We start from the raw sequence: 27,965 nt of genomic DNA, 5'->3' as shown, positions 1-27,965 counted from the left end.
TGTGTGCGCCATTCAGAGGGTGAATGGGCAAGACAAAAGATTTAAATGCCTTTGAACGGGATATGGTAGTAAGTGCCAGGCGCACGGGTTAGCGAAAGGTCAATTATTTATCGTTTTGGAATTGTGTGGGCGTACCCCAACAACAGAATGGTTTGGGTGCATACCAATCATAAAAAATATTCACACGAGTACAGCGCTGATTGGCCACCTTGGATAACGTCATCCTCTGTGAGGAAATAGCAAGCATTTTCTAAACAGTCTTTTTGAAAGTTTGAGGTGGGGATTTTGAAGTCTTTTTTCTCCAGTTTATGCTTTGGCCACAAATACGAGTAGAGGATGAGTCAACAACATTATTTGGGTATGAATATGAAATTTAATATGATAAAATTTGATAATTTTGGGGGTGGCAGGTAGCCTAGTGGTTAGAGTCTTGGACTAGTAACTGAAAGGTTGCAAGATCAAATCCCCAAGCTGACAAGGTAAAACTCTGTCGTTCTGCCCCCGAACAAGGCAGTTAACCCACTGTTCCTAGGCCATCATTGAAAATTAGAATTTGTTCCTAATTGACTTGCATAGTTAAATAAAGGTATTCACTGGATGGTTATTTTAAGTAGCCTGACTGATGAATTTATTGCTCTTTGGTGAAATAAATTCATTTTTTATTCATAAGGAGCGTCAAATCTTTCTGTGCTTTTACTGTGAAATCGGTGATATAAGCGTAACTTTTTGCTTTTGTCAGCCCAACCCAAACCCTTTATGCAGAACATACAGACATTACAGCAAGACCACATTCAAGCACACAGGATCTGGTTTGTTTTTCATTCCTTACAATCAGTCTGTTCCATTTTCATCGGACACTCCGCCTTAGTTAGCTTTAGTTTATCATCAGCCTTTATGTAACTAAGACGTTGTGGCCACAAGTACGTCTCTGATAACTGATGACTTACTTTAAACTGTCTGGTGTACCAGAGGGGTGTCATCTGGTCTGCTAGCAGACACCTTATGACTCATCCTGTACCTCAGACTCATACATGATCATGATGCAAAATGAAACTCCCTGTGTCTCATTTTCAGCAGGTACTCACGGTTATTCACCCCATAGGTGTACATAGCCTGGCAAGGTGTACATAGCCTGTGTCGGTTAGTCACCACATAGGCATGGTGTACATAGCCTGTGTCGGTTAGTCACCCCATAGGCAAGGTGTACATAGCCTGTGTCGGTTAATCACCTCATAGGCAAGGTGTACATATCCTGTATCTAATGAGTAGTTGTGAAATGATTTGTTGGGTATTGTTACCATGATCAACTTGTTTTTCTTGCTTTTAGATAACAGGGTCAGCATTGGTTTACTAACGCGGATACACCCACTTCCTATTGCAAAACAGAGCTTGCAGCTCAACTTCCTGAATTGAAACTGAACACAAATTCTGAGCTATAACAATTTCACATAGGCTTAACATAAACATATGATTTAACCCTTGACCATGTGCAACAACATGGTAACTGCCAGGTGATAACACAGCCACCCACTTTGCATGCAAAGTTATTTTCAGATCACATATTAATGGCGGTAGGCTGACCCACGCTAACGCTTTTCCTTCCTCCCACTCACTCCTGAAATGTCACCTCTGCCCAACAACAAATATTCCTTCCCTCAGCAGCATTAGCTTCTTATGAAGACTTTTCTTTCTGCTGTGACTCAACAGAAGAGACCCAGGATTCTGAGTAAGGGGGTTGCCTCTTTTTCAAGCACTATGAGCCTTAAGAGGTACAGAGGTGTGGGTTTACTTTCAGAATTACATTGTTAGAAAGAGTGAAAAAAACTACCTGACGAAGTGAAAGATATACAGTACCAGTCAAAAGTTTGGACACACCTACTCATTCAAGGGGTTTTCCTTATTTTTACTATTTTCTACATTGTATAATAATAGTGAAGAAATCAAAACTATGAAATAACACATATGGAATCATGTAGTAACCAAAAAAGTGTAAAACAAATCAAAATATATTTTATATTTGAGATTCTTCCAAGTAGCCACCCTTTGCCTTGATGACAGCTTTGCACATTCTTGCCATTCTCTCAACCAGCTTCATGAGGTAGTCACCTGGAATGCATTTCAATTAACAGGTGCACATTGTTAAAAGTTAATTTGTGGAATTTCTTTCCTTCTTAATGCATTTGAGCCAATCAGTTGTGTTGTGACAAGGTAGGGGTGGTATACAGAAGATAGCCCTATTTGGTAAAAGATCAAGTCCATATTATGGCAAGAACAGCTCAAATTAGCAAAGAGAAACAACAGTCCATCTTTACTTTAAGACATGAAGGTCAGTCAATCTGGAACATTTCCAGCACTTTGGAAGTTTCTTCAAGTGCAGTCGCAAAAACCATCAAGCGCTATGATGAAACTGGCTCTCATGAGGAACGCCACAGGAAAGGAAGACCCAGAGTTACCTCTGCTGCAGAGGATAAGTTCGTTAGAGTTACCAGCCTCAGAAATTACAGCCCAAATAAATGCTTCAGAGTTCAAGTAACAGACACATCTCAACATCAACCGTTCAGAGTACAGTCGTGGCCAAAAGTTTTGAGAATGACACAAATATTAATTTCCACAAAGTTTGCTGCTTCAGTATCTTTAGATATTTTTATCAGATGTTACTATGGAATACTGAAGTATAATTACAAGCATTTCATAAGTGTCGAAGGCTTTTATTGACAATTACATGAAGTTGATGCAAAGAGTCAATATTTGCAGTGTAACGGCTGTCGTCTTCCTCCTCGTCTGAGGAGGAGAAGTTTGAAGGATCAGAGGTGGTAATTGTTCATCTTGTTTAATGAAGTGAACAACTCAAAATACAAAAAACAACAAAGTGAAAACCGAAACAGTTCTATCTGGTGCAGACACACAAAGACTGAAGACAACCACCCACAAAACCCAACAGAAAACAGGCTACCTAAATATGGTTCCCAATCAGGGACAACGATTGACAGCTGCATCTGATTGAGAACCATATCAGGCCAAACACAGAAAATCAACACAGAAATAGAAAACATAGATTACCCACCCAACTCACGCCCTGACCAACTAAAACGAAAGACAAAACAAAGGAACTAAGGTCAGAACGTGACATGCAGTGTTGACCCTTATTTTTCAAGACCTCTGCAATCCGCCCTGGCATGCTGTAAATTACCTTCTGGGCCACATCCTGACTGATGGCAGCCCATTGTTGCATAATCAATGCTTGGAATTTGTCAGAATTTGTGGGTTTTTGTTTGTCCATCCGCCTCTTGAGTATTGACCACAAGTTCTCAATGGGATTAAGGTCTGGGGAGTTTCCTGGCCATGGACCCAAAATATCAATGTTTTGTTCCCCAAGCCACTTAGTTATCACATTTGCCTTATGGCAAGGTGCTCCATCATGCTGGAAAAGACATTGTTCGTCGCCAAACTGTTCCTGGATGGTTGGGAGAAGTTGCTCTCGGAGGCTGTGTTCTTTATGGCTGTGTTCTTGGGCAAAATTGTGAGTGCGCCCACTCCCTTGGCTGAGAAGCAACCCCACATATGAATGGTCTCAGGATGCTTTACTGTTGGCATGACACAGGACTGATGGTAGCGCTCACCTTGTCTTCTCCGGACAAGCTTTTTTCCGGATGCCCCAAACATCAGAGAAAATTACTTTACACCAGTCCTCAGCAGTCCAATCCCTGTACCTTTTGCAGGATATCAGTCTGTCCCTGATGTTTTTCCTGGAGAGAAGTGGCTTCTTTGCTGCCCTTCTTGACACCAGGCCATCCTCCAAAAGTCTTCGCCTCACTGTGCGGTGCAGATGCACTCACACCTGCCTGCTGCCATTCCTGAACAAGCTCTGTACTGGTGGTGCCCCGATCCCGCAGCTGAATCAACTTTAGGAGACAGTCCTGGCACTTGCTGGACTTTCTTGGGCGCCCTGAAGCCTTCTTCACAACAATTGAACCGCTCTCCTTGAAGTTCTTGATGATCCGTTAAATGGTGGATTTAGGTGCAATCTTACTGGCAGCAATATCCTTGCCTGTGAAGCCCTTTTTGTGCAAAGCAATGATGACAGCACGTGTAACCATGGTTGACAGAGGAAGAACAATGAATCCAAGCACCACCCTCCTTTTGAAGCTTCCAGTCTGTTATTCGAACTCAATCAGCATGACAGAGTGATCTCCAGCCTTGTCCTCGTCAACACTCACACCTGTGTTAACGAGAGAATCACTGACATGATGTCAGCTGGTCCTTTTGTGGCAGGGCTGAAATGCAGTGGAATTTTTGGGGGGGATTCGGTTCATTTGCATGGCAAAGAGGGACTTTGCAATTAATTGCAATTCATCTGATCACTCTTCACAACATTCTGGAGTATATGCAAATTGCCATCATACAAACTGAGGCAGCAGACTGTGAAAATTAATATTTGTGTCATCCTCAAAACTTTTGGCCACGACTGTAGACTGTGTGAATTAGGCCTTCATGGTCGAATTGCTGCAAAGAAACCACTACTAAAAGGACACCAATAAGAAGAAGAGACTTGCTTGGGCCAAGAAACATGCGCAATGGACATTAGAATGGTGGAAATCTGTCCTTTGGTCTGATGAGTCCAAATTTGAGATTTTTGGTTCTTTTTGGTTCTTTGTGAGACACAGAGTAGGTGAACAGATGATCTCCGCATTAAAGGTCCACCGATTAATCGGAATGGCTGATTGATTAATGATTAATTAGGGCCGATTTCAAGTTTTCATAACAATCGGAAATCGTTTTTTTTTTACACCTTTATTTAACTAGGCAAGTCAGTTAAGAACACATTCTTATTTTCAATGACGGCCTAGGAACGGTGGGTTAACTGCCTTGTTCAGGAGCAGAATGACAGATTTTTACCTTGTCAGCTCAGCGATTCAATCTTGCAACCTTACGGTTAACTAGTCCAACGCTCTAACCACCTGCCTCACGAGGAGCCCACCTGTTACGCGAATGCAGTAAGAAGCCAAGGTAAGTTGCTAGCTAGCATTAAACTTATCTTATAAAAAACAATCAATCATAATCACTAGTTATAACTACACATGGTTGATGATATTACTAGTTTATCAAGCGTGTCCTGCGTTCCATATCATCGATGCAGTGCGCATTCGCGAAAAAGGACTGTCGTTGCTCCAACGTGTACCTAAAAAACATCAATGCCTTTCTTAAAATCAATACACAGAAGTATATATTTTTAAACCTGCATATTTAGCTAAACGAAATCCAGGTTAGCAGGCAATATTAACCAGGTGAAATTGTGTCACTTCTCTTGCGTTCATTGTACGCAGAGTCAGGGTATATGCAACAGTTTGGGCCGCCTGGCTCATTGCGAACTAATTTGCCAGAATTCTACGTAATTATGACATAACATTGAAGGTTGTGCAATGTAACAGGAATATTTAGACTGATGGATGCCACCCGTTAGATAAATACGGAACGGTTCCGTATTTCACTGAAAGAATAAACGTTTTGTTTTTGAGATGATAGTTTCCCGGATTCGACCATATTAATGACCTAAGGCTCGTATTTCTGTGTGTTATTATGTTATAATTAAGTCTATGATTTGATAGAGCAGTCTGACTGAGCGATGGTGGGCACCAGCAGACTCGTAAGCATTCATTCAAACAGCAATTTTGTGCGTTTTACCAGCAGCTCTGCTGTTTATGACTTCAAGCCTATCAACTCCAGAGATTAGGCAGGTGTAACCGATGTGAAATGGCTAGCTAGTTAGCGGGGTGCGCGCTAATAGCGTTTCAAACGTCACTCGCTCTGAGACTTGGAGTAGTTGTTCCCCTTGCTCTGCATGGGTAATGCTGCTTCGAGGGTGGCTGTTGTCGATGTGTTCCTGGTTCGAGCCCAGGTAGCGGCGAAGAGAGGGATGGAAGCTATACTGTTACACTGGCAATACTAAAGTGCCTATAAGAACATCCAATAGTCAAAGGTATATGAAATACAAATCGTATAGAGAGAAATAGTCCTATAATTCCTATAATAACTACAACCTAAAACTTCTTACCTGGGAATATTGAAGACTCATGTTAAAAGGAACCACCAGCTTTCATATGGTCTCATGTTCTGAGCAAGGAATTTAAACGTTAGCTTTCTTACATGGCACATATTGCACTTTTACTTTCTTCTCCAACACTTTGTTTTTGCATTATTTAAACCAAATTGAACATGTTTCATTATTTATTTGAGGCTAAATTTATTTTATTGATGTATTATATTAAGTTAAAATAAGTGTTCATTCAGTACTGTTGTAATTGTCATTATTAAAAATCAGCCAATTAATCGGTATCGGCTTTTTTGGTCCTCCAATAATCGATATCGGCGTTGAAAAATCATAATCGGTCGACCTCTACTCCGCATGTGTGGTTCCCACCGCGAAGCATGGAGGAGGAGTTGTGAAGGTGTGGGGGTGCTTTGCTGGTGACACTGTCAGTGATTTATTTAGAATTCAAGGCACACTTAACCAGCATGGCTACCACCATTCTGCAGCGATACACCTTCCCATCTGGTTTGCGCTTTGTGAGTCTATCATTTGTTTTTCAACAGGACAATGACCCAACACACCTCCAGGCTGTGTAAGGGCTGTTTAACCAAGAAGAGTGATGGAGTGCTGCATCAGATGACCTGGCCTCCACAATCACCAACCTCAACCCAGTTGAGATGTTTGGGATGAGTTGGACCGCAGAGTGAAGGAAAAGCAGCCAACAAGTGCTCAGCTTATGTGAGAACTCCTTCAAGACTGTTGGAAAAGCATTCCTCATGAAGCTGGTAGAAATGCCAAGAGTGTGCAAAGCTGTCATCAAGGCAAACTTTGAAGAATCTAAAATCAAAAATATAATTTGATTTGTTTAACACTTTTTTGGTTATGACATGCTATTTCATAGTTTTGATGTCTTCACTATTATTCTACAATGTAGAAAATAGTAAAAATAAAGAAAAACCCCTGAATGAGTAGGTGTGTCCAAACTTTTGACTGGTACTGTATGTGTGCGAGAGATCCAAGATGCTTTGGAAACGTAATGTGGATGGTTTAGCTAAATTAAGAAAGTCAGTGTGGTAGTGTTTAACTTCACTTCGGCACAGTCCCATACTGTATGTCTTCACTGGAAAACACCCCACACATCTAGTGATAAAATCACTGTACAAACAGAAAACACAGAATGTCATTTTTTACAACTAACCATTGAGCAACATACAGTCATCTACATAAGTGTGAAATGTGGGGATATGTAGAAATACACTATATATCAACACAATCGTATGTGGACACCCCTCCCTTCAAATGAGTGGATTTGGCCATTTCAGCCACACCCGTTGCTGAGAGGTGTATAAAATGCTAGAGATGTTATGGGAAGTGGAAACGTCTAGGAGCAACAACGGCTCAGCCGCGAAGTGTTAGGCCACACAAGCTCACAGAACGAGACCGCCGAGTGCTGAAGCACGAGGTGCGTAAAAATCGCCTGTCCTCGGTTGCAACACTCACTACCGAGTTCCAAATCGCCTCTAGAAGCAACGTCAGCACAACAACTGTTCGTCGGGAGCTTAATGAAATGGGTTTCCATGGCCGAGTAGACGCACACAAGCCTAAGATCCCCATGCACAATGCCAAACGTCGGCTTGAGTGGTGTAAAGCTCACCACTATTGGACTCTGGAGCTGTGTAAACATGTTCTCTGGAGTGATGAATCACACTTCACCATCTGGCAGTCTGGTGGACCAATCTGGGTTTGGCGGATGCCAGGAGAACGCTACCTGCCCCAATACATAGTGGCAACTGTAAATTTTGGTGGAGGAGGAATAATGGTGTCGGACTGTTTTTCATGGTTCGGGCTAGGCCCCTTAGTTCCAGTGAAGGGAAATCTTAACGACACAGCATACAATGACATTCTAGACAACTCTGTTTTTCCAACTTTGTGGCAACAGTTTAGGGAAGGCCCTTTCCTGTTTCAGCATGACAATGCCCCTTTACACAAAGCGAGGTCCATACAGAAATGGTTTGTCGAGATCAGTGTGGAAGAACTTGACTGGCCTGCACAGAGCCCTGACTTCAACCCCATAGAACAGCTTTGGGATGAATTGGAAAGCAGACTGCGAGCCAGCCCTAATCACCCAACATTCATTGCCCAACCTCACTAATGCTCTTGTTGAAAAGCCTTCCCAGAAGAGTGGAGGCTGTTATAGCAGCAAATAGGGGGGACCAACTTAGATGTTCCACAAGTAGGTGTCCACATACTTTTGGTCATGTAGTGTATGTTCTATAGAATTTGACGCGCCTATGTGCAAACACACACACACACAGTTGAAATAAGCAACAAGAAAATGTCAGGTTTTCTTAATAAAAATAATTCATTTCAGGACAACATATAAATACGTATTGAAACGCACAGTACAGATATTTGATATTAATAAATACTTAACAAACAAAACAAAGCTTTTCATACAATACCCTATTATTGACAGGTTACACAAAAATGTCTCACAACTTTTGCATGTTTTGTGTAACATTGGAATGTCCCTATGTATGTCAAGGAAAGTACCAGAGCAGCTTATTAAGTATTGTGCAGTATGTAGTGGTCTGAATGGGGTTCAGACCCAAAACCAAAGAGCATGTACTGAGAACTAATTACCCTTGTATTATATTATATTATGTGTATCATCTGCTTAAAGCGCAGATCTATATCTAGGCTGCCATAAGTCATAAATCAACAAAATACATTTTTTTCAGGCGTCAGATATGCATATTGAACAGATGTCAGATATGCATATTGAACAGATGTCAGATATGCATACTGAACAGATGTCAGATATGCATACTGAACAGATGTCAGATATGCATATTGAACAGATGTCAGATATGCATACTGAACAGATGTCAGATATGCATACTGAACAGATGCCGGATATGCATATTGAACAGATGTCAGATATGCATATTGAACAGATGTCAGATATGCATATTGAACAGATGTCAGATATGCATATTGAACAGATGTCAGATATGCATATTGAACAGATGTCAGATATGCATATTGAACAGATGTCAGATATGCATATTGAACAGATGTCAGATATGCATATTGAACAGATGTCAGATATGCATATTGAACAGATGTCAGATATGCATACTGAACAGATGTCAGATATGCATACTGAACAGATGTCAGATATGCATATTGAACAGATGTCAGATATGCATACTGAACAGATGTCAGATATGCATACTGAACAGATGCCGGATATGCATATTGAACAGATGTCAGATATGCATATTGAACAGATGTCAGATATGCATATTGAACAGATGTCAGATATGCATATTGAACAGATGTCAGATATGCATATTGAATATTGAACAGATGTCAGATATGCATATTGAACAGACTTCAACGATGCCTTAGTTAAGAGGTCAAATCAATGCTTTGTAGACGATGGCACGTTTTTTGGCAGGAAGGAAATGTCAGTTCAAATATATAGGTTTAAAAGAAGAAAACACAGGAATGTCAGTTTTATATCAAACAGAGTAGTAGAGTGAGACATCGTGTGAGCAGAGCAGGTTTCAGCAGAGCCCCTACGATAAAGAGGTACTATACTGCAGGCCAGGTTCTATGGGTGGTGAGGTATTTTACTGCAGGCTTGTATTTGTATTTATTATGGATCACCATTAGCTGCAGCCAAAGCAGCAGCTACTCTCCCTGGGGTCCAACCATGCCACAGCTACAAGGTATGAACCAAGCTAAGGGCTGTGTTGCTGTTTTTCCCCACCGGTGTATGTTAACGTTCTCCCTCCCTCCTCTGAATGAGGTGTTGAGCTCTACGGGGATTTCTCCTGCCTTTATGTTCTCCTTCCTTACCTCCAAACACAAACTCCTTTCCTCACTGGCAATCCCCTTGGACGAGATCAACTGAACTCTGCTCTCATCTATAAGTAACTCATTAACTAGGAGTCTGTGTGAAGGTAATTGCCCAGCATTAACACATATAAAACATACTGTAACGTGTTACAACTCTCAGGGCAAACACTAACTTGGACTTCTACAGTAGAGATACAAAAAGTGGTCGACAGCAAACAAGAACACAACAACATATGTACTGCCTGTAGACATCTATGTGGCAGTGGGAGAGGTTGAAAACAAGAACACAACAACATATGTACTGCCTGTAGACATCTATGTGGCAGTGGGAGAGGTTGAAAACAAGAACACAACAACATATGTACTGCCTGTAGACATCTATGTGGCAGTGGGAGAGGTTGAAAACAAGAACACAACAACATATGTACTGCCTGTAGACATCTATGTGGCAGTGGGAGAGGTTGAAAACAAGAACACAACAACATATGTACTGCCTGTAGACATCTATGTGGCAGTGGGAGAGGTTGAAAACAAGAACACAACAACATATGTACTGCCTGTAGACATCTATGTGGCAGTGGGAGAGGTTGAAAACAAGAACACAACAACATATGTACTGCCTGTAGACATCTATGTGGCAGTGGGAGAGGTTGAAAACAAGAACACAACAACATATGTACTGCCTGTAGACATCTATGTGGCAGTGGGAGAGGTTGAAAACAAGAACACAACAACATATGTACTGCCTGTAGACATCTATGTGGCAGTGGGAGAGGTTGAAAACAAGAACACAACAACATATGTACTGCCTGTAGACATCTATGTGGCAGTGGGAGAGGTTGAAAACAAGAACACAACAACATATGTACTGCCTGTAGACATCTATGTGGCAGTGGGAGAGGTTGAAAACAAGAACACAACAACATATGTACTGCCTGTAGACATCTATGTGGCAGTGGGAGAGGTTGAAAACAAGAACACAACAACATATGTACTGAGGTTGAATATTATTGAGTTTTAACTACTGTTTTTCTCTGTCATGTAACATAACCTCTACGTTTGACTTCTGTTCAAGTAGCACCATTCAGTACTTAAGGGTCCTGCCCACTCACAATCGCTCAGATACTGTACATTAGCTGTCTAGGTAGGTACAGTTTTGACTGTACCTAATCCTGTTTAAACCACATTTCTACTGACCAAACTCATTTTGTTAGTGGTCGTGATGGCTTTGGCACAACTTTGCAGTTGTCAGAATTTTGGTCAATGAGGTTCTTAAACAAAAGCTGCAATTTATCACATTATTGTGTCGGTGACTAGCTGCTTGATAGATAATTGCTTGGCCGTATTATTAAGCAGCTTACGTATTGCGCTTTTTTCAAGATACAATCAGTAGTCCAGCATGATACATACTGTACACGTTGTCCGTTGTCTGACACGTATACCTCACCATTCATCCTGTACACGTGGGATAATAATAATTGCACTAAGAGGTATTCTGCCGGCCATTTCTACTGCCCCTGCTCTTTTCTCTTCATGAGCACATGTTAAAACGGGCTTCTGGCCTTATGGTCACTAGTTTCAGAGATGCATTGACTAGCATGGTGGCACAACCATTTTAATCTTCCCCAAACCTTTGGGCTCACCCCATGTAGACCTGCTTAAAGTGGTCACATTCGTTACAGAAGCCTTGCTTCTCTATGTTGGCATAGTGGTCACAGCCTTGGGCTTTACAGCTCTGCTTCATCGTCTCCTTAGGTGCCCCTGGCCTCTCCCTGCGGCTCTCTCTCTGCCCCCGCGTGGCCCGGCACTCTGGACACAGGTCTGTGCAGCCGGGGGAGAAGTTACTGCAGCCATTCCACCTGCACTGGGTCTGGGTCTGTCTGGGTCTGTCTTGTTCTGGTTTAGCAGTTCGCTGCAGATAGAGAAAAACAAAGAGGAAACAAATCATTCTACACTCTGAAACTGTAAAAATGATTTGCAATTCAAGATGTGGTGTACAGTCACTGGGCCCTGTGTGAGAGGGAGGGAGACACTCACCATGACCAGCGGAGGGGAGTGGGCAGCAGGAGCCCTGGTAGCATTCTGGTTGAACCTGGAGCTCTGCTCGTTAAAGAAGCACTTGTTACAGTAGCCCTCCAGCATGGCCTTGCCCATGGCCCCACACCCCGGGCCCTGACAGCGCGAAGCATTCTGGAAGCCTGCCTCCGACGCGTGGCGAGTCTGGATTGAAGCAGGAGGTGGAAGAGTCGCTACTGGAGGAGATAAACCCAGAGAAACCACATGTCAAACTCACATATGACCACACACAATATCAACTATTCTTGAGATTCAGGTGAATTTGCAGCTTTTCCAGTTGTGTCTGGTGTAAACATCGAGTTAGTTTCATGTTGTTTCTAAGTATACTGACATAAGTAGACCAAGATAAGACATGACAGCTGTGGCTTTTGATGTGGCCTGATTCCTTTAGATTAAATCTATATATTTTGCTGGGACATGAAAAGAAAAGCATTTCTTGTTAAAATGACTAAGAACAAGCATCTGGTTAGACTTACGGTGGTTGGTCTGATAATCCATATAGCAGATGGTGCAGAATCCACACTTCTGTTGAGTCCCAAAGAACTGGCATCCTGACCTCTTACAGGGCCGGCCCGAGCACTCAGATTCCCTGGGCGGGGGCTGGGTCCATAACGACCCAGAAGAGGACACTGCTGCCGGCGGCTGGGGCTCCTCGCCCCGCTCTGTGCCAGTACTCTGGAAGCACGGGGGGCACAGTCCGTTAAATATCCTGAAGGCCTCCTGGTGGCACATGCCGCACCTCCCTGGTGCATTCTGCCGGCTGTTAAAGCAGCGTTCACACAGACCATTGTGCTCCTTGCTGCGGGTGAAAACGCAGCCAGGCATCTTGCACTTCATGGCATGGGTTTCGCTGTAACGGCAGGACGCTGAGTGCGGTGGAGCGACCGAGAGCGGGCTGGATAACACCGCCAGGCAGCCAGGGGGGCTGGGCCGTACTCTACTACTACACCCCGGCTCACAAGCCTGACTACCGCCTTTCGTAGGGGCAGCCTCTATCCTCCCGTTGGGCTGGCCCTGGCGTTTCTCAAAGCACTCGTGGCAGTGTGGCTGGGTGTCCACGGAGACGTAGAAGGTGCACCGTGGTGTGGCACATCGGATCTCGATGAGGGACAGCTGAGACACGGAGAAGGGGGGTGGTCTATGGGGGTGGGGGGCGGCCCACAGTTGGTCCTTGTCCTCCTGCCAGCGCTTGTACTCGTGGTTGACCAACTGGAGGTAGTCCTCCATCAGGTTCATGTCCTCAGGCAGGTTCCCTTCATCCAGCCTGGGAAAGGCAGCACGCAACACACTCAATACTACTGATAGGATAATTATACACCTCTTGGCCAGGCCGACAGGTCATCAATAATGACAATTGGTTCTCAACTTGACCCACCCCAATAAATAAAGTACTATTATGCCACAAAGACTTTTTGAAAACAGATTTGTATTGTGCTTTTTAAACAGTGCTTTACATCCTGTTCTCTATCATTCTCCATGCCTCTAGCATCCCACCCACCTGGCAGCATTGATGATGCGTGTGGTATCGTAGCCCAGTCCAATGACAGGGATCTCCATCAGCATTAGGTAGTCCTTCAGAAGCCTCTCCTTCTGCGTCTGCTCCTTCTCCATCAAGAAGTGCACGTTGAGCTCCTCGAAGCCCCCATGACCCGGGTTGATCAGCGGCACTGCTCGGATCTCTGAGGCACACAGTCATAATGATGATAAACAGTAAGTAGTATATAGCTAGCACCTTTCTGGGACACAATGACACTGTACACCAAAACAGCACAATAAATGACCCAATTTAGTAAGATGTGGAAGATAGGTCACATTCCCCCTCATCCTACAAGCACTTCTCAACACAGTAATCTATCAACGACGGTTACTGTTCACACCTGGGCCACTGTCTTTGATGGTGATGAGGGGGGCAAAGTGCTGGGAGTCGTAGCCGAGCACTATGGGGTACTTGTAGCACTCCCTTGGAGGCCAGTGCAAAGGCAGGTAGATGCCCCCCACATTGAGGGGAGAGAAGGAGGAGCAGGACCTCATGCTGCGCAGCACCTGGTCTGTAAGGATACAGCCATGAGTTAGTCACTGAACACAATACAGCACACTGACTGCTTCTACTGCTGTAGTAGACACACCTACAGACACAGCACACTGACTGCTTCTACTGCTGTAGTAGACACACCTACAGACACAGCACACTGACTACTTCTACTGCTATAGTAGACAAACCTACAAAAAGACAGCACACTGACTGATTCTACTGCTGTAGTAGACAAATCTACAGAAAGACCTACAGAAACTGCATATACGTCTGGGTTTGAACTTCTGATGAACTGAGTGATGAGAGGCTCCATTGAGAAAGGCTGTACCTGCGATGACGATGATGGGCCTGCGGAGGATGTTGGAGAGGATAAAGATGTGCATGTCCTCCAGGGAGTCAAAATGCAGCCCGTTGCTGCTGGACACAGGCGAAGCCATCTTGATGATCTTCTCCCATTCCTCCTCCCAATTCTGACAGAAGAATAATCAATTACAAACAATTTAGCTGCTTTGATCCTACTAACATCCTACATGATCCTACTAACAGGTGATACTACTAACAGACCTGGGTGATACTACTAACCACCCTTGGTGATACTACTAACAGACCTGGGTGATACTACTAACAGACCTGGGTGATACTACTAACAGACCTGGGTGATACTACTAACACACATGGGTGATACTACTAACACACCTGGGTGATACTACTAACAGACCTGGGTGAAACTACTAACAGACATGGGTGATACTACTAACAGACCTGGGTGATACTACTAACACACCTGTGTGATACTACTAACACACCTGGGTGATACTACTAACAGACCTGGGTGATACTAGTAACAGGTGATACTACTAACAGACCTGGGTGAAACTACTAACATACCTGGGTGATACTACTAACAGACCTGGGTGATACTAGTAACAGGTGATACTACTAACAGACCTGGGTGAAACTACTAACATACCTGGGTGATACTACTAACACACCTGGGTGATACTAGTAACAGGTGATACTACTAACAGACCTGGGTGATACTATTAACAGGTGATACTACTAACAGACCTGGGTGATACTAGTAACAGGTGATACTACTATCAGACCTGGGTGATACTACTAACAGACCTGGGCGAAACTACTAACAGACCTGGGTGAAACTACTAACAGACCTGGGTGAAACTAGTAACAGGTGATACTACTAACAGACCTGGGTGATACTACTAACAGGTGATACTACTAACAGACCTGGGCGATACTACTAATAGACCTGGGCAATACTACTAACAGACATGGGTGATACTACTAACAGGTGATACTACTAACAGACCTGGGTGATACTACTAACAGATGACACTACTAATATACCTGGGTGATACTACTAACAGACAATACTACTAAAAGGTGATACCTGGGTCAGAATATGTCAAACACTTTCAAATACTTGGTTTGCACTTGATTTAGTTTGCCTGGTTCCCAAAGTGCTAACTCCAAACTAAATCAAGCACACATATTACTACACTTTTCAAGTATTTGACGTTATGTACTTTGGCCCAGGTCTGCTATAGTAACACCATCCTGGTCGTAGAGGAGGTCTGCTATTCAAACACAATCCTGGTCGTAGAGGAGGTCTGCTATAGTAACACCATCTTGGTCGTAGAGGAGGTCTGCTATTCAAACACCATCCTGGTCGTAGAGGAGGTCTGCTATAGTAACACCATCCTGGTCGTAGAGGAGGTCTGCTATTCAAACACAATCCTGGTCGTAAAGGAGGTCTGCTATAGTAACACCATCCTGGTCGTAGAGGAGGTCTGCTATAGTAACACCATCTTGGTCGTAGAGGAGGTCTGCTATTCAAACACCATCCTGGTCGTAGAGGAGGTCTGCTATAGTAACACCATCCTGGTCGTAGAGGAGGTCTGCTATTCAAACACAATCCTGGTCGTAAAGGAGGTCTGCTATAGTAACACCATCCTGGTCGTAGAGGAGGTCTGCTATAGTAACACCATCCTGGTCGTAGAGGAGGTCTGCTATAGTAACATCATCCTGGTCGTAGAGGAGGTCTGCTATAGTAACACCATCCTGGTCGTAGAGGAGGTCTGCTATTCAAACACAATCCTGGTCGTAGAGGAGGTCTGCTATAGTAACACCATCCTGGTCGTAGAGGAGGTCTGCTATAGTAACACCATCATGGTCGTAGAGGAGGTCTACTATAGTAACACCATCCTGGTTGTAGAGGTCTGCTATCGTAACACCATCCTGGTCATAGAGGAGGTCTGCTATAGTAACACCATCCTGGTTGTAGAGGAGGTCTGCTATCGTAACACCATCCTGGTCGTAGAGGAGGTCTGCTATAGTAACACCATCCTGGTCGTAGAGGAGGTCTGGTATAGTAACACCATCCTGGTCGTAGAGGAGGTCTGCTATCGTAACACCATCCTGGTCGTAGAGGAGGTCTGCTATAGTAACACCATCCTGGTCGTAGAGGAGGTCTGCTATTCAAACACAACCCTGGTTGTAGAGGGGGCCTCCGTTCCTCACCATGGTGCTGTAACGCAGGCCAGTCTGGGTGAACTCCTGAGACTGCAGTAGCTCTGTCTGGAAACGGGCTCTAAAGATGCCTGTTTCGGTCTCCTTGAGCACACTGTGCAGGGCCTTCCTCAGGACCAGGTCTGTGTCCTGCACCCCCAGCATGTACTGAGAGGCAGCATGGAGAAGACAGTTCCCATCTCCTGCAACAGACACAAAGCCATGACATATGGGGGTAGATATTACATACAGGTGTAGGCTCTTAATTTGATCACTCTTTTGTTGCTGAGAATGTATTATGTTCACGCATTCAAACTTTGTAGAGTTCCATCTGGTTTGATCCAGGCATGTAGAGTGGAGGGTTTATCTACAGTGCCGTTACTAATACAACTCTTTACTATGATTCTGTGTTTGTGAAATATAAACTTCCCATCTTCACATCACCACAGGTAAGACTGCGAGTTATTAACAGCAAAACTATCCATCGCCGACAAAGACCTGTATCGCTCTGAGAAAAAGGAGGAAAAGAAGAGAGGGGATTTCCAGAGCAGCTCTCGCAGCGCTCTTTAGGCATCCGTTATATCTGACCACCATTCATCACCTTACAGAGGAAATATAAAACGGCCTGAGAAAGTTTGATGTCACAGACTATCAGCACTGTTGGTTTGTTACATCTGACCACCATTCATCACCTTACAGTGGAAATGATGTCACAGGCTATCAGCACTGTTGGTTTGTGTGGTGTACTTTCATCACTTTCATGTGTTGTCTTCTATGGTTGTCATCATGCCATACAACATGGCTAAAACAGACTGGACCACTAGGCCAATGACACATACAGTATTGGTTTAAACTCTAACTGTAGTTTAATTAGGCCGTCATATGCTCCCTTGGCACGTTAACACTAAAACAACCTAAACTAAATAAGAGAATGAAAAAGCAGCCTTCAGTGATGACTGGAGAGGGTAACAGATGGGCTAAATGAGTAAATCAGCTAAAGTTGCATTTGCAGGTTTTAATCCAAGTTTAAAAAATCAATGATAAACCATCTGGCAGACAAACCGTCTGACTCTTACTGCTAGGGCGGTGGGGTCTTTTTGTCATTGTAACAAAATGGGCCTAAAGCATTTGAAATACCCTGCTGCCTGCCACACCAAAGAGAGGAATTTCCCTGGTTGTGGTTCTCTGTGACTAAGTGCCGTGAAGCTGCCATTTGACTCTTTCTTCCCCTTGTCGCCTACTCCAGAGACATCAGAGACATGTGGCCCTGGACTTTCCAGAGGGGCGGTGCTTGGCTCGGCTGGAATGTTTTCTATTCACGAGCTTCACCAACAACCAATAGAGATCTCATTTTCGTATTTTACACCCGCATATTTCTTTACCTAAAAGAAGAATTTCTGAGTTCTGACACTGAATACCTTCTGCCTTCCTCTTTTTGTCTTCCGCCATGTTGAATACACCAGTCTGGGTCTATAGAGGTGAACAGCGTGTCGAATACACCAGTAGAGGTGGACAGCTTGCTGAAAACACCAGTAGAGGTGGACAGCTTGCTGAAAACACCAGTAGAGGTGGACAGCGTGCTGAAAACACCAGTAGAGGTGGACAGCGTGTCGAATACACCAGTAGAGGTGGACAGCTTGCTGAAAACACCAGTAGAGGTGGACAGCTTGCTGAAAACACCAGTAGAGGTGGACAGCTTGCTGAAAACACCAGTAGAGGTGGACAGCTTGCTGAAAACACCAGTAGAGGTGGACAGCGTGCTGAAAACACCAGTAGAGGTGGATAGCTTGCTGAAAACAACAGTAGAGGTGGACAGCGTGTCGAATACACCAGTAGAGGTGGACAGCTTGCTGAAAACACCAGTAGAGGTGTTAAGGTGGACAGCTTGCTGAAAACACCAGTAGAGGTGGACAGCGTGCTGAAAACACCAGTAGAGGTGGACAGCGTGCTGAAAACACCAGTAGAGGTGGACAGCTTGCTGAAAACACCAGTAGAGGTGGACAGCTTGCTGAAAACACCAGTAGAGGTGGACAGCGTGCTGAAAACACCAGTAGAGGTGGACAGCGTGCTGAAAACACCAGTAGAGGTGGACAGCGTGCTGAAAACACCAGTAGAGGTGGACAGCGTGTCGAATACACCAGTAGAGGTGGACAGCTTGCTGAAAACACCAGTAGAGGTGGACAGCTTGCTGAAAACACCAGTAGAGGTGGACAGCTTGCTGAAAACACCAGTAGAGGTGGACAGCTTGCTGAAAACACCAGTAGAGGTGGACAGCGTGTCGAATACACCAGTAGAGGTGGACAGCTTGCTGAAAACACCAGTAGAGGTGGACAGCTTGCTGAAAACACCAGTAGAGGTGGACAGCTTGCTGAAAACACCAGTAGAGGTGGACAACTTGCTGAAAACACCAGTAGAGGTGGACAGCGTGCTGAAAACAACAGTAGAGGTGGACAGCTTGCTGAAAACACCAGTAGAGGTGGACAGCTTGCTGAAAACACCAGTAGAGGTGGACAGCGTGTCAAATATACCAGTAGAGGTGGACAGCTTGCTGAAAACACCAGTAGAGGTGGACAGCGTGCTGAAAACACCAGTAGAGGTGGACAGCTTGCTGAAAACACCAGTAGAGGTGGATAGCTTGCTGAAAACACCAGTAGAGGTGGACAGCTTGCTGAAAACACCAGTAGAGGTGGACAGCTTGCTGAAAACACCAGTAGAGGTGGACACTGTGTTGTGATGAGTGCAACACTGTTTTTACATACTGTATGCTCTCAAATATTATACCCTTGTAATGTGTATCACTATCATACCCTTGTAATATGTGCATTACTATTATAACTATGTAATATGTATTATAAACTGGTTGTTTTGAGCCCTGAATGTTGATTGGCTGAAAGCCAATTACGTTGGTAACTAGTTTATAATAGTGATAAGGCAATAAGGTATTTGTGGTATATGGCCAATATACCACGGCTAAGGGCTGTGTCCAGGCACTCAGTGTTGCCTCTTGCGTAAGAACAGCCCTTAGCCATGGTATATTGGCCATACACCACACCTCCTCGGGCCTTATTGCTTAATTATAACTATGTAATATGTATAATAACTATGAACATTATTATAACTATGTAATATGTATTATAACTATGTACATTATTATAACTGTGATATGTACATTACTATTACAACTCTGCAAAATGTATTATAACTATGTAATATGTACATTATTATAACTATGTCATAGGTATTATAACTATGTAATATTACATTACTATTACAACTATGTAATATGTATATTACTATTATAACTATGTAATAGGTATTACAACTATGTAATATGTATATTACTATTATAACTATGTAATATGTACATTACTATTACAACTATGTTATATGAATATTACTACTATAACTATGCAATAGGTATTATAACTAATATGTACATTACTATTATAACTATGTAATAGGTATTATAACTATGTAATATGTACATTATTATAACTATGTCATAGGTATTATAACTATGTAATATGTATATTACTATTATAACTATGTCATATGTACATTACTATCATAACTATGTAATAGGTATTATAACTATGTAATATGTAAATTACTATCGTAACTATGTAATAGGTATTATAACTATGTAATATGTAAATTACTATCGTAACTATGTAATAGGTATTATAACTATGTAATATGTATATTACTACTATAACTATGTAATATGTATATTACTACTATAATTATGTAATATGTACATTACTATCATAACTATGTAATAGGTATTATAACGATGTAATATGTATATTACTACTATAACTATGTAATATGTGTATTACTATCATAACTATGTAATATGTATATTACTACTATAACTATGTAATATGTATATTACTACTATAATTATGTAATATGTACATTACTATCATAACTATGTAATAGGTATTATAACGATGTAATCTGTACATTACTATTATAACTATGTAATATGTGTATTACTATTATAACTATGTAATATGTATTATAACTATGTAATATGTGCATTACTATAATAACTATGTAATAGGTATATTACTATTATAACAATGTAATAGGTATTATAACTATGTAATAGGTATATTACTATTATAACTATGTAATAGGTTTTATAACCATGTAATAGGTATTATAACTATATAGTAACTATATAAAACTCTGTAATATGTATTATAACTCTAATATGTATTATAACTATGTAGTATGTATTATAACTATGTAATATGTACATTGCTATTATAACTATGTAATATGTACATTGCTATTATAACTATGTAATATGTACATTACATTACTATTATAACTATGTAATACAATTTGAAAAAGTAAAAATTATGTTTTTTGATTACTATTCTTTCAACAATTTGAGGTATAATTGGAGCAATAGCTTTCTTCCGTCAGTAAAGGGAACATTCCAACCGAGCAACAACAAACTTCCGCTCAGCTCACCTTGATCATGTTCCATCTGGAGGTTGAATCATACTGTACAAAACACACATTGCTGGTAAAAACACACTATGCTTGTTGTGTTGTCAGAATCCTCATATGTATACTGAACAAAAATATAAACTTAACATGCAACAATTTCAAAGATTTACTGAGTTATAAGGAAATCAGTCAATTGAAATAAATGCATTAGGCCCTAATCTATGGTTTCGCCATGACTGGGAATACAGATATGCATATGTTGGTCACAGATCCCTTTAAAAAAAAAGTAGGGGCGTGGATCAGAAAACCAGTCAGTATCTGATGTGACCACCCTTTGCCTCATGCAGCAGGACACATCTCCTTCACATAGACTTGATCAGACTTGATTGTGGCCTCTGGAATGTTGTCCCATTCCTCTTCAATGGCTGTGTGAAGTTGCTGGATATTGGTGGAAACTGGAACACGCTGTCATACACGTTGATCCAGAGCATCCCAAACATGCTCAATGTGTGACATGTCTGGTGAGTATGCAGGCCATGGAAGAACTGGGACATTTTCAGCTTCCAGGAATTGTGTACAGATGCTTGCGGCATGGGGCCGTGGATTATCATGCTGAAACATGAGGTGATGGTCGCGGATGAATAGCACAACAATGAGCTTCAGGATGTCGTCATGGTACCACGATAAAATGAAATTGTGTTAGTTTACCGTAGCTTATGCCTGCCCATACCATAACCCCACCGCCACTATGGGGCACTCTGTTCACAACGTTGACATCAGCAAACTGCTTGCCCACACAACGCCATACACGTGGTCTGCGGTTGTTTTGAGCCCGGTTGGACGTACTGCCAAATCCTATAAAACAACTTTAGGTGGGTTATGACAGAGAAATTAACATTTAATTCTTTGAAAACAGCTCTGGTGGACATTGCTGCAAACAACATGCTAATTGCACACTCAAAACTTAAGACATCTGTGGCATTGCGTTGTGTGACAAAACTGCATATGTTATTGTTTCCAGCACAAGGTTCCCATCCTCTACCTCTCCTGTCCTCCTCTACCTCTACCTCTCCGGTCCTGTCCTGTCCTCCTCTACCTCTACCTCTCCGGTCCTGTCCTGTCCTCCTCTAGTCCTCTACCTCTCCTGTCCTGTCCTTATTCACCAGTCACCTTACGCAATGGATTCATTCCAGTGAGTCAGCAGCCAGCCAGCCAGCAAGACAGAGTGGTCCTCCTCAGTCTGAAAGTCATGGCTGCTATGTCATTCATAGGAAAAGCTACTCTATACCAATATTTCCCAAATCAAGGTCTGGCTGGGCCCTCCAGAGACTTCTATATTTTCTAAATCAAGGTCTGGCTGGGCCCTCCAGAGACTTCTATATTTTCTAAATCAAGGTCTGGCTGGGCCCTCCAGAGACTTCTATATTTTCTAAATCAAGGTCTGGCTGTGCTCTGCAGAGACTTCTATATTTCCCAAATCAAGGCCTGGCTGGGCCCTCCAGAGACTTCTATATTTTCCAAATTAAGGCCTGGCTGGGCCCTCCAGAGACTTTTATATTTTCCAAAAAAAGGCATGGGTGGGCCCTCCAGAGACTTATATGAGGAAATTCCACTCACTCAATAGAAAGGAAATATGTATCATGTCAAGGGTCTTTCTGGATTGGATTTACAGGAAGACAAACTTCTCTTATCACTATAATTTTACTGGAAATACTGTAGTTTCAACATATAGGGAAAAGACAATAGCCTTTGATTCACGTTTCATGTACTGTTACTATGGTGTGACTTCTTGACGCACGGATCCCTTTAGCGGGATCATTTTCATCAACAACCGCTGAATTGCAGAGCGCCAAATTCCCAAAAAATTGCTAAAAATATTTATATTCATGAAATCACAAGTGCAATATAGCAAAACACAGCTTAGCTTGTTGTTAATCCACCTGTCGTGTCCGATTTTGAAAATATGCTTTACAGCGAAAGCAATCCAAGCGTTTGTGTGAGTTTATCGATCACTAGACAAAACATTACGAACACCTAGCAGCAATGTAGATTGGTCACGAAAGTCAGAAAAGCAATAAAATTAATCACTTACCTTTGATGATCTTCGGCTGTTTGCACTCACGAGACTCCCAGTTACACAATAAATGTTCCTTTTATTCGATAAAGATTATTTTTATATCAAAAAAACTCCATTTGTTTGGCGTGTTATGTTCAGTATTCCACAGCCTTAGGCAGGTCAGCAAGGGTTGACGAAAATTCCAAATAGTATCCGTAAAGTTCGTAGAAACATGTCAAACGTTTTTAATAATCAATCCTCAGGTTGTTCTTAACATAAATAATCAATAATATTTCAACCGGACGGTAAACTATTCAATAACAGAGATAAAGAAAATGTCGAGCTACAACTTTCGCGCGCATGAACTAATGGAAGGACATTCAGCTATCCACTGACACGATTTGATAAATCTCGCTCATTTTTCAGAATAAAAGCTTGAAACTATGTCTAAAGACTGTTCACACCCTGAGGAAGCCATAGGAAAAGGAATCTGGTTGATATCCCTTTAAATGGACAAAAGGCAGGCAATGGAACAGTGATTTTTCAAAATAAAAGGCACTTCCGGGTTGGATTTCCTCAGGTTTTCGCCTGCAAAATCAGTTCTGTTATACTCACAGACAATATTTTGACAGTTTTGGAAACTTTAGAGTGTTTTCTATCCTACTCTGTCAATTATATGCATATTCTAGCATCTGGACCTGAGAAATAGGCAGCTTACATTGGGAACATTATTTTTCCAAACATAAAAATTCTGCCCCCTAGCTTCAAGAGGTTAATTAAAATGGCAAAGGTTCAAGATGCCAGGTGATAAGATATTACCCTCAATAAGACAATACACCTAATAACCTGGTTATATATCCACCTGACAATAACATTCCATCTTTGCAATGATTCAATGAAATGACATGATTGACATGGTAACTAACCCACGTGTGAGTCAAGACAAGTGGGGTTGTTCGTTGTATGATTCGTGAATAAAGGTCCCACTCACTTAGCTACTTATTGAGAGAAGGGGTATACCCAAACCTCCACTGCAAAGCAGACAGAAACAAATCTTTACAGAGGTTGAATGTGTCAACAGAATTAACTCGGTCAACATGGTCTTTAGAACAATGGAGGGGAAATGATCAGTATGACATCATAGAATTTCTGCTTTGGGATATCCCACATAATTACCCTAGACGTTATGATCTACAAAGACTGTACTGTAAATCTTCAGAGTCATGTTAGGTAACAGTCAAATCAAGAGCTGATAATGGTCATTCTAAAAGTGACACAAATCCCCCCCCCCTCCCCCCAAGTTACTCTGCTGAAAAAATTATCTTCAGTGTCAGGGTCTTTTAAACTCATTTGACAAATACCTCCTACCTTCCTACTAGAATGACCAACAAGGGGAACAGAAACCCAAACCAAACTAATACATTACCATTGGTCCTCAGTGGTACCATTTTCTTGACCTCGCGGCACCAGTTGAGCTTCTTCTCCTGCTCTAGGGAGCTCTGCATGGCCCTGTCCAAGATGGCTGCCTGAATGACCTGTTGGAAGGCCTGAGGGAACTGGCTCATGCTGATCATCTCCAGTGTGTACCGGTGCATGCCCCGCAGGTGGTGCATCAGGCTTTCACTGCCCGCCGGCTTCACTACATCGTTGGGCACCCGCTCCCGGATCTTGACCGCTTTCAGCAGGTTACTCACAAAGAGGAACTTGGGCAGGAAATTCTGTCCCTGGGACATGGTGTTCACCAGATGTAACGTGTACCAATGCAGAACTGAAGAGTAGGAAAACAGTTGTTGGTTGGTTTCATTGGCAGCAAGTGGTTCTGATCACTGGACTATATGGGACACTTCTAATACTAGACAAAGTGGGGGTCATGACTAAAGACAAACAGCTTTTGTGTTCTTTTCCAAGTTAGAATTCCCCCACAACCTCTGTTGCCCCAATGGGACTGAGGCACCCTCTACAAGCTGATGGTGATTTTTCAGACCCTAAGCCAAAGAACAGCTGTAGGCAGGGGCTAGTTTAAAAAAAAAAGGCCCACTCACAACCACCATGACAGAAAAGTCATGCTTCGATAATACTGGCCATGATTGATGCATAAGAATTGCACAGAATGGAACTATTAAAAACCATAACAGTTCTTTCCATTTGTCAAATTGGAGGACCATTGAAACAGGAACTTGTCAGTCAGACATGACTTATAACATAACAATAGGCTCTTATGATGTTATTGAAGAGGTACCTAACTACAATGTGATAAAATAAGATGGTGCATATTATATACAGTGTATACATGTACAGTGACAACAACACTTTTCAAGCATCCTTCATCAATTACAGTATAGCCTACCTTGAAGGCGCATAATGTAATTGTAGAATAACCTCTAAATATCTATGTAATAAGGAGAGTGTCGCTCTTTCGATATTGACAGACTTTGGTCAGAGCACGGGGAATCGTGAGCGCTGCAGTTGACACAAAGACAGTAACAGGAGCCTGCTGACTGACGTTCGAATTACTTAGTCCATTCCTCTGACAGCAACGTTTGAAACATCGTAACATTGCATCGCGAGTATTGTCATAAACATAGTTACAATGTAACATTAACTATTAATTCCATATTTAATTGCTTGAGGGTGACGGCTTCGTTAACAATGGCGCCCACCGACGTGCGCAACCTCGGTCTGTCTCCCCAGAAACACAACAATGCAACGACTTATAGTATATAGATTTCAAACGCTAAAACGAAAGTGAGTTCCAATTATTGATAAAGAAACATATAGAATATGAATGAATATTACCTGTACACTAAGACCACCAACAAAGCCCTAAGGATGCTCCTGGTAGTCCTCTGCCACTTCTATCAGGGTAACCGCGGCAGTCCAAACAGCGCCATTCAGCCTTCTTCACAAACAATTATATGTTGGTATGTTTACTCTATAGGCTGTCAAAGCACAGATCACGTCCTCCAACTTAATGTAGTTCATGTAGATTGCGGAAAAGCCCAGGCAGACAAAGGGGATTTCCAGTGTTAGGGACTTTCCACTTATCTCTCACAGCCTTCAGACGCAGTTACATCTCACACACATAGGGGGTGTCTGAGCAAAGCGCCATTAGGCTACGTTCTCTAGGTCGTGTTGGTGACGAATAGTGCACTGAAATGCATGGTCCCACCTACTGTGCACAATGGAGGCGCGTCAGTGAGCACAAAGAGGGAGTGTCTTTTTTTAATGAGACAGCTAGCCCTAGAGTAAATAATTATATTGGAATGAGATAAGTCATAAATCTGACCTAAATCCTGACTCAGATTCACGGTTAAAATGTAGGCGTTGGCCTACATACCCTAGTCTTATTATGGGAGAAATCTATTTCCACAATCCTATGCATTGCCATGAATAGAATAGAATGGAATAGAATGAAATGAAATGGAATGGAATTTAATTTAATTTAATGAAATGGATTAGAATGGAATGGAATTTATTGTCCATTTGGTTAGAATGGCTGCTGGTCCGCCTCTCTAACCTCTCAAAAATAACTACATGTTTGTTACATGTGGGTAGGCCTACAGTAAATAAGATTAAGATTTAAATAACTTTATTGGTCAATTGCACACAAGGTCCAACCGAAATTTGACTTACGCTTTTAACCCAACACTCCGAAAGACACACATACTTACCTATCCAGGTTTTTGGAGAGGTGCGGGGTAATTACAGTGTAGGAAGGCGAAGCATACTGTAGACACATAATTACACCTATACAGCATGTGCTTAAATGACTTGCAAGCAAACTTACATGGAGATGACTGATTCATCTAAAATAATACTTCTAGGGTGATGGGGCTTACCCACAATTCATTTGAGTTTATTAACACATCTAATCCATATAAAGGATATGTGTAATTACCCATAACCTCATGTCTACTCTATATAGACAGCTATTTGCAGCAGCATAGCCCTCAGCTACACAGAGCATCATACTTTAGCTGCATTGTTTATAAAGACTGTTTAGGGGCTCCCCCTCTGGTGTAATGCAGTCTGATGAAGGTCATTTGCAGCCACTGTAGAGGAAGTCAGGTAAGAGCTGGTCCTCTACCTGATAGCAACTTCTTCTGTGCAGTGTAGAACATTGAACTGACAAGGTAAAAATCTGTTGTTCTGCCCCTGAACATGGCAGTTAACCCACTGTTCCCTGGTAGGCTGTCATTGTGAATAAGAACTTGTTCTTAACTGACTTGCCTAGTTAAATAAAGGGGGAAAAAAGCTTGAGTCATCATAGTCTATCTAGCTGGTTCATTGTCTTTAGATATCAAGCAGCAGTGCCATCTATTGGATAAAGGTGTACAAATAATTCAGGAAAAAGCAACACAAGGGGGCAGACATGTTCCATGATGAGAATGTCACAGAACTAAAGGTGTCCTATCATCCAAAAAGCAAAGGCTCCATACTCTGCAATGGTTTAAATACTCCATAAAAGTGCAAAACATAAATGCTGCCAACATACCTCACTCAAAACCAGTTCTCAACCTCATCAACCAGAATGAGTTGTATAGGCATGTCTTAAATTCCAATACTGATGGGTTCCCTCACTATCATGTGGTTGCCTTCATTCCACATATAGCTGCTTAATAACTACAATATTATTGTTAAGGTTGGTTACTGCTGTGTTTTAATCCATGGCTTATTCACGCCAAGACAAAAATAGGACATCATATGGATTAATACACAGTAAACAATGAGGGTTTGTTACATAGAATAAGTCAAGAATTCTAATTGTATGGTCTGATCAATGGAACTTTAATGTGGAGATAGGGTGCACACGAAAAATATACAACTTTGTTCTTGCAAAGTGTTTTACATTTATTGTATTCAATATTTAGCCAGCCCTGACATTTTGGCTGCTGCCTTTCTCAAGGGATGCT

General features: G+C 42.2%; 1 protein-coding gene and 1 long non-coding RNA gene across 2 annotated transcripts; one reads left to right on the top strand and one right to left on the bottom strand.

Annotated features, from left to right (window-relative positions):
- Positions 1 to 230: 230 nt before the first annotated feature.
- Positions 231 to 7,011, top strand: LOC139569760 (uncharacterized). Its single transcript, XR_011673959.1, has 2 exons — positions 231 to 358; positions 6,592 to 7,011. It is a non-coding gene; the product is annotated as an uncharacterized lncRNA (long non-coding RNA).
- Positions 7,012 to 8,366: 1,355 nt separating this feature from the next.
- LOC139571430 (tumor necrosis factor alpha-induced protein 3-like) lies at positions 8,367 to 26,177 on the bottom strand. The gene is made up of 9 exons (XM_071394294.1): positions 25,849 to 26,177; positions 24,479 to 24,820; positions 16,545 to 16,735; positions 14,332 to 14,473; positions 13,849 to 14,019; positions 13,470 to 13,650; positions 12,448 to 13,235; positions 11,933 to 12,147; positions 8,367 to 11,807 (listed from the first exon to the last, which is right to left on the bottom strand). The coding sequence occupies exons 2-9, from the start codon at positions 24,783 to 24,785 to the stop codon at positions 11,535 to 11,537; spliced, it is 2,268 nt and encodes a 755-aa protein (XP_071250395.1). The 5' UTR covers positions 24,786 to 24,820; positions 25,849 to 26,177; the 3' UTR covers positions 8,367 to 11,534.
- Positions 26,178 to 27,965: the final 1,788 nt, after the last annotated feature.

This window comes from Salvelinus alpinus, chromosome 3, assembly GCF_045679555.1.
Source record: "Salvelinus alpinus chromosome 3, SLU_Salpinus.1, whole genome shotgun sequence".
NCBI classification, from domain to species: domain Eukaryota; kingdom Metazoa; phylum Chordata; class Actinopteri; order Salmoniformes; family Salmonidae; genus Salvelinus; species Salvelinus alpinus.
Note: the sequence above shows the minus strand (reverse complement) of the source record. Positions and strands in the feature narration are given on the sequence as shown.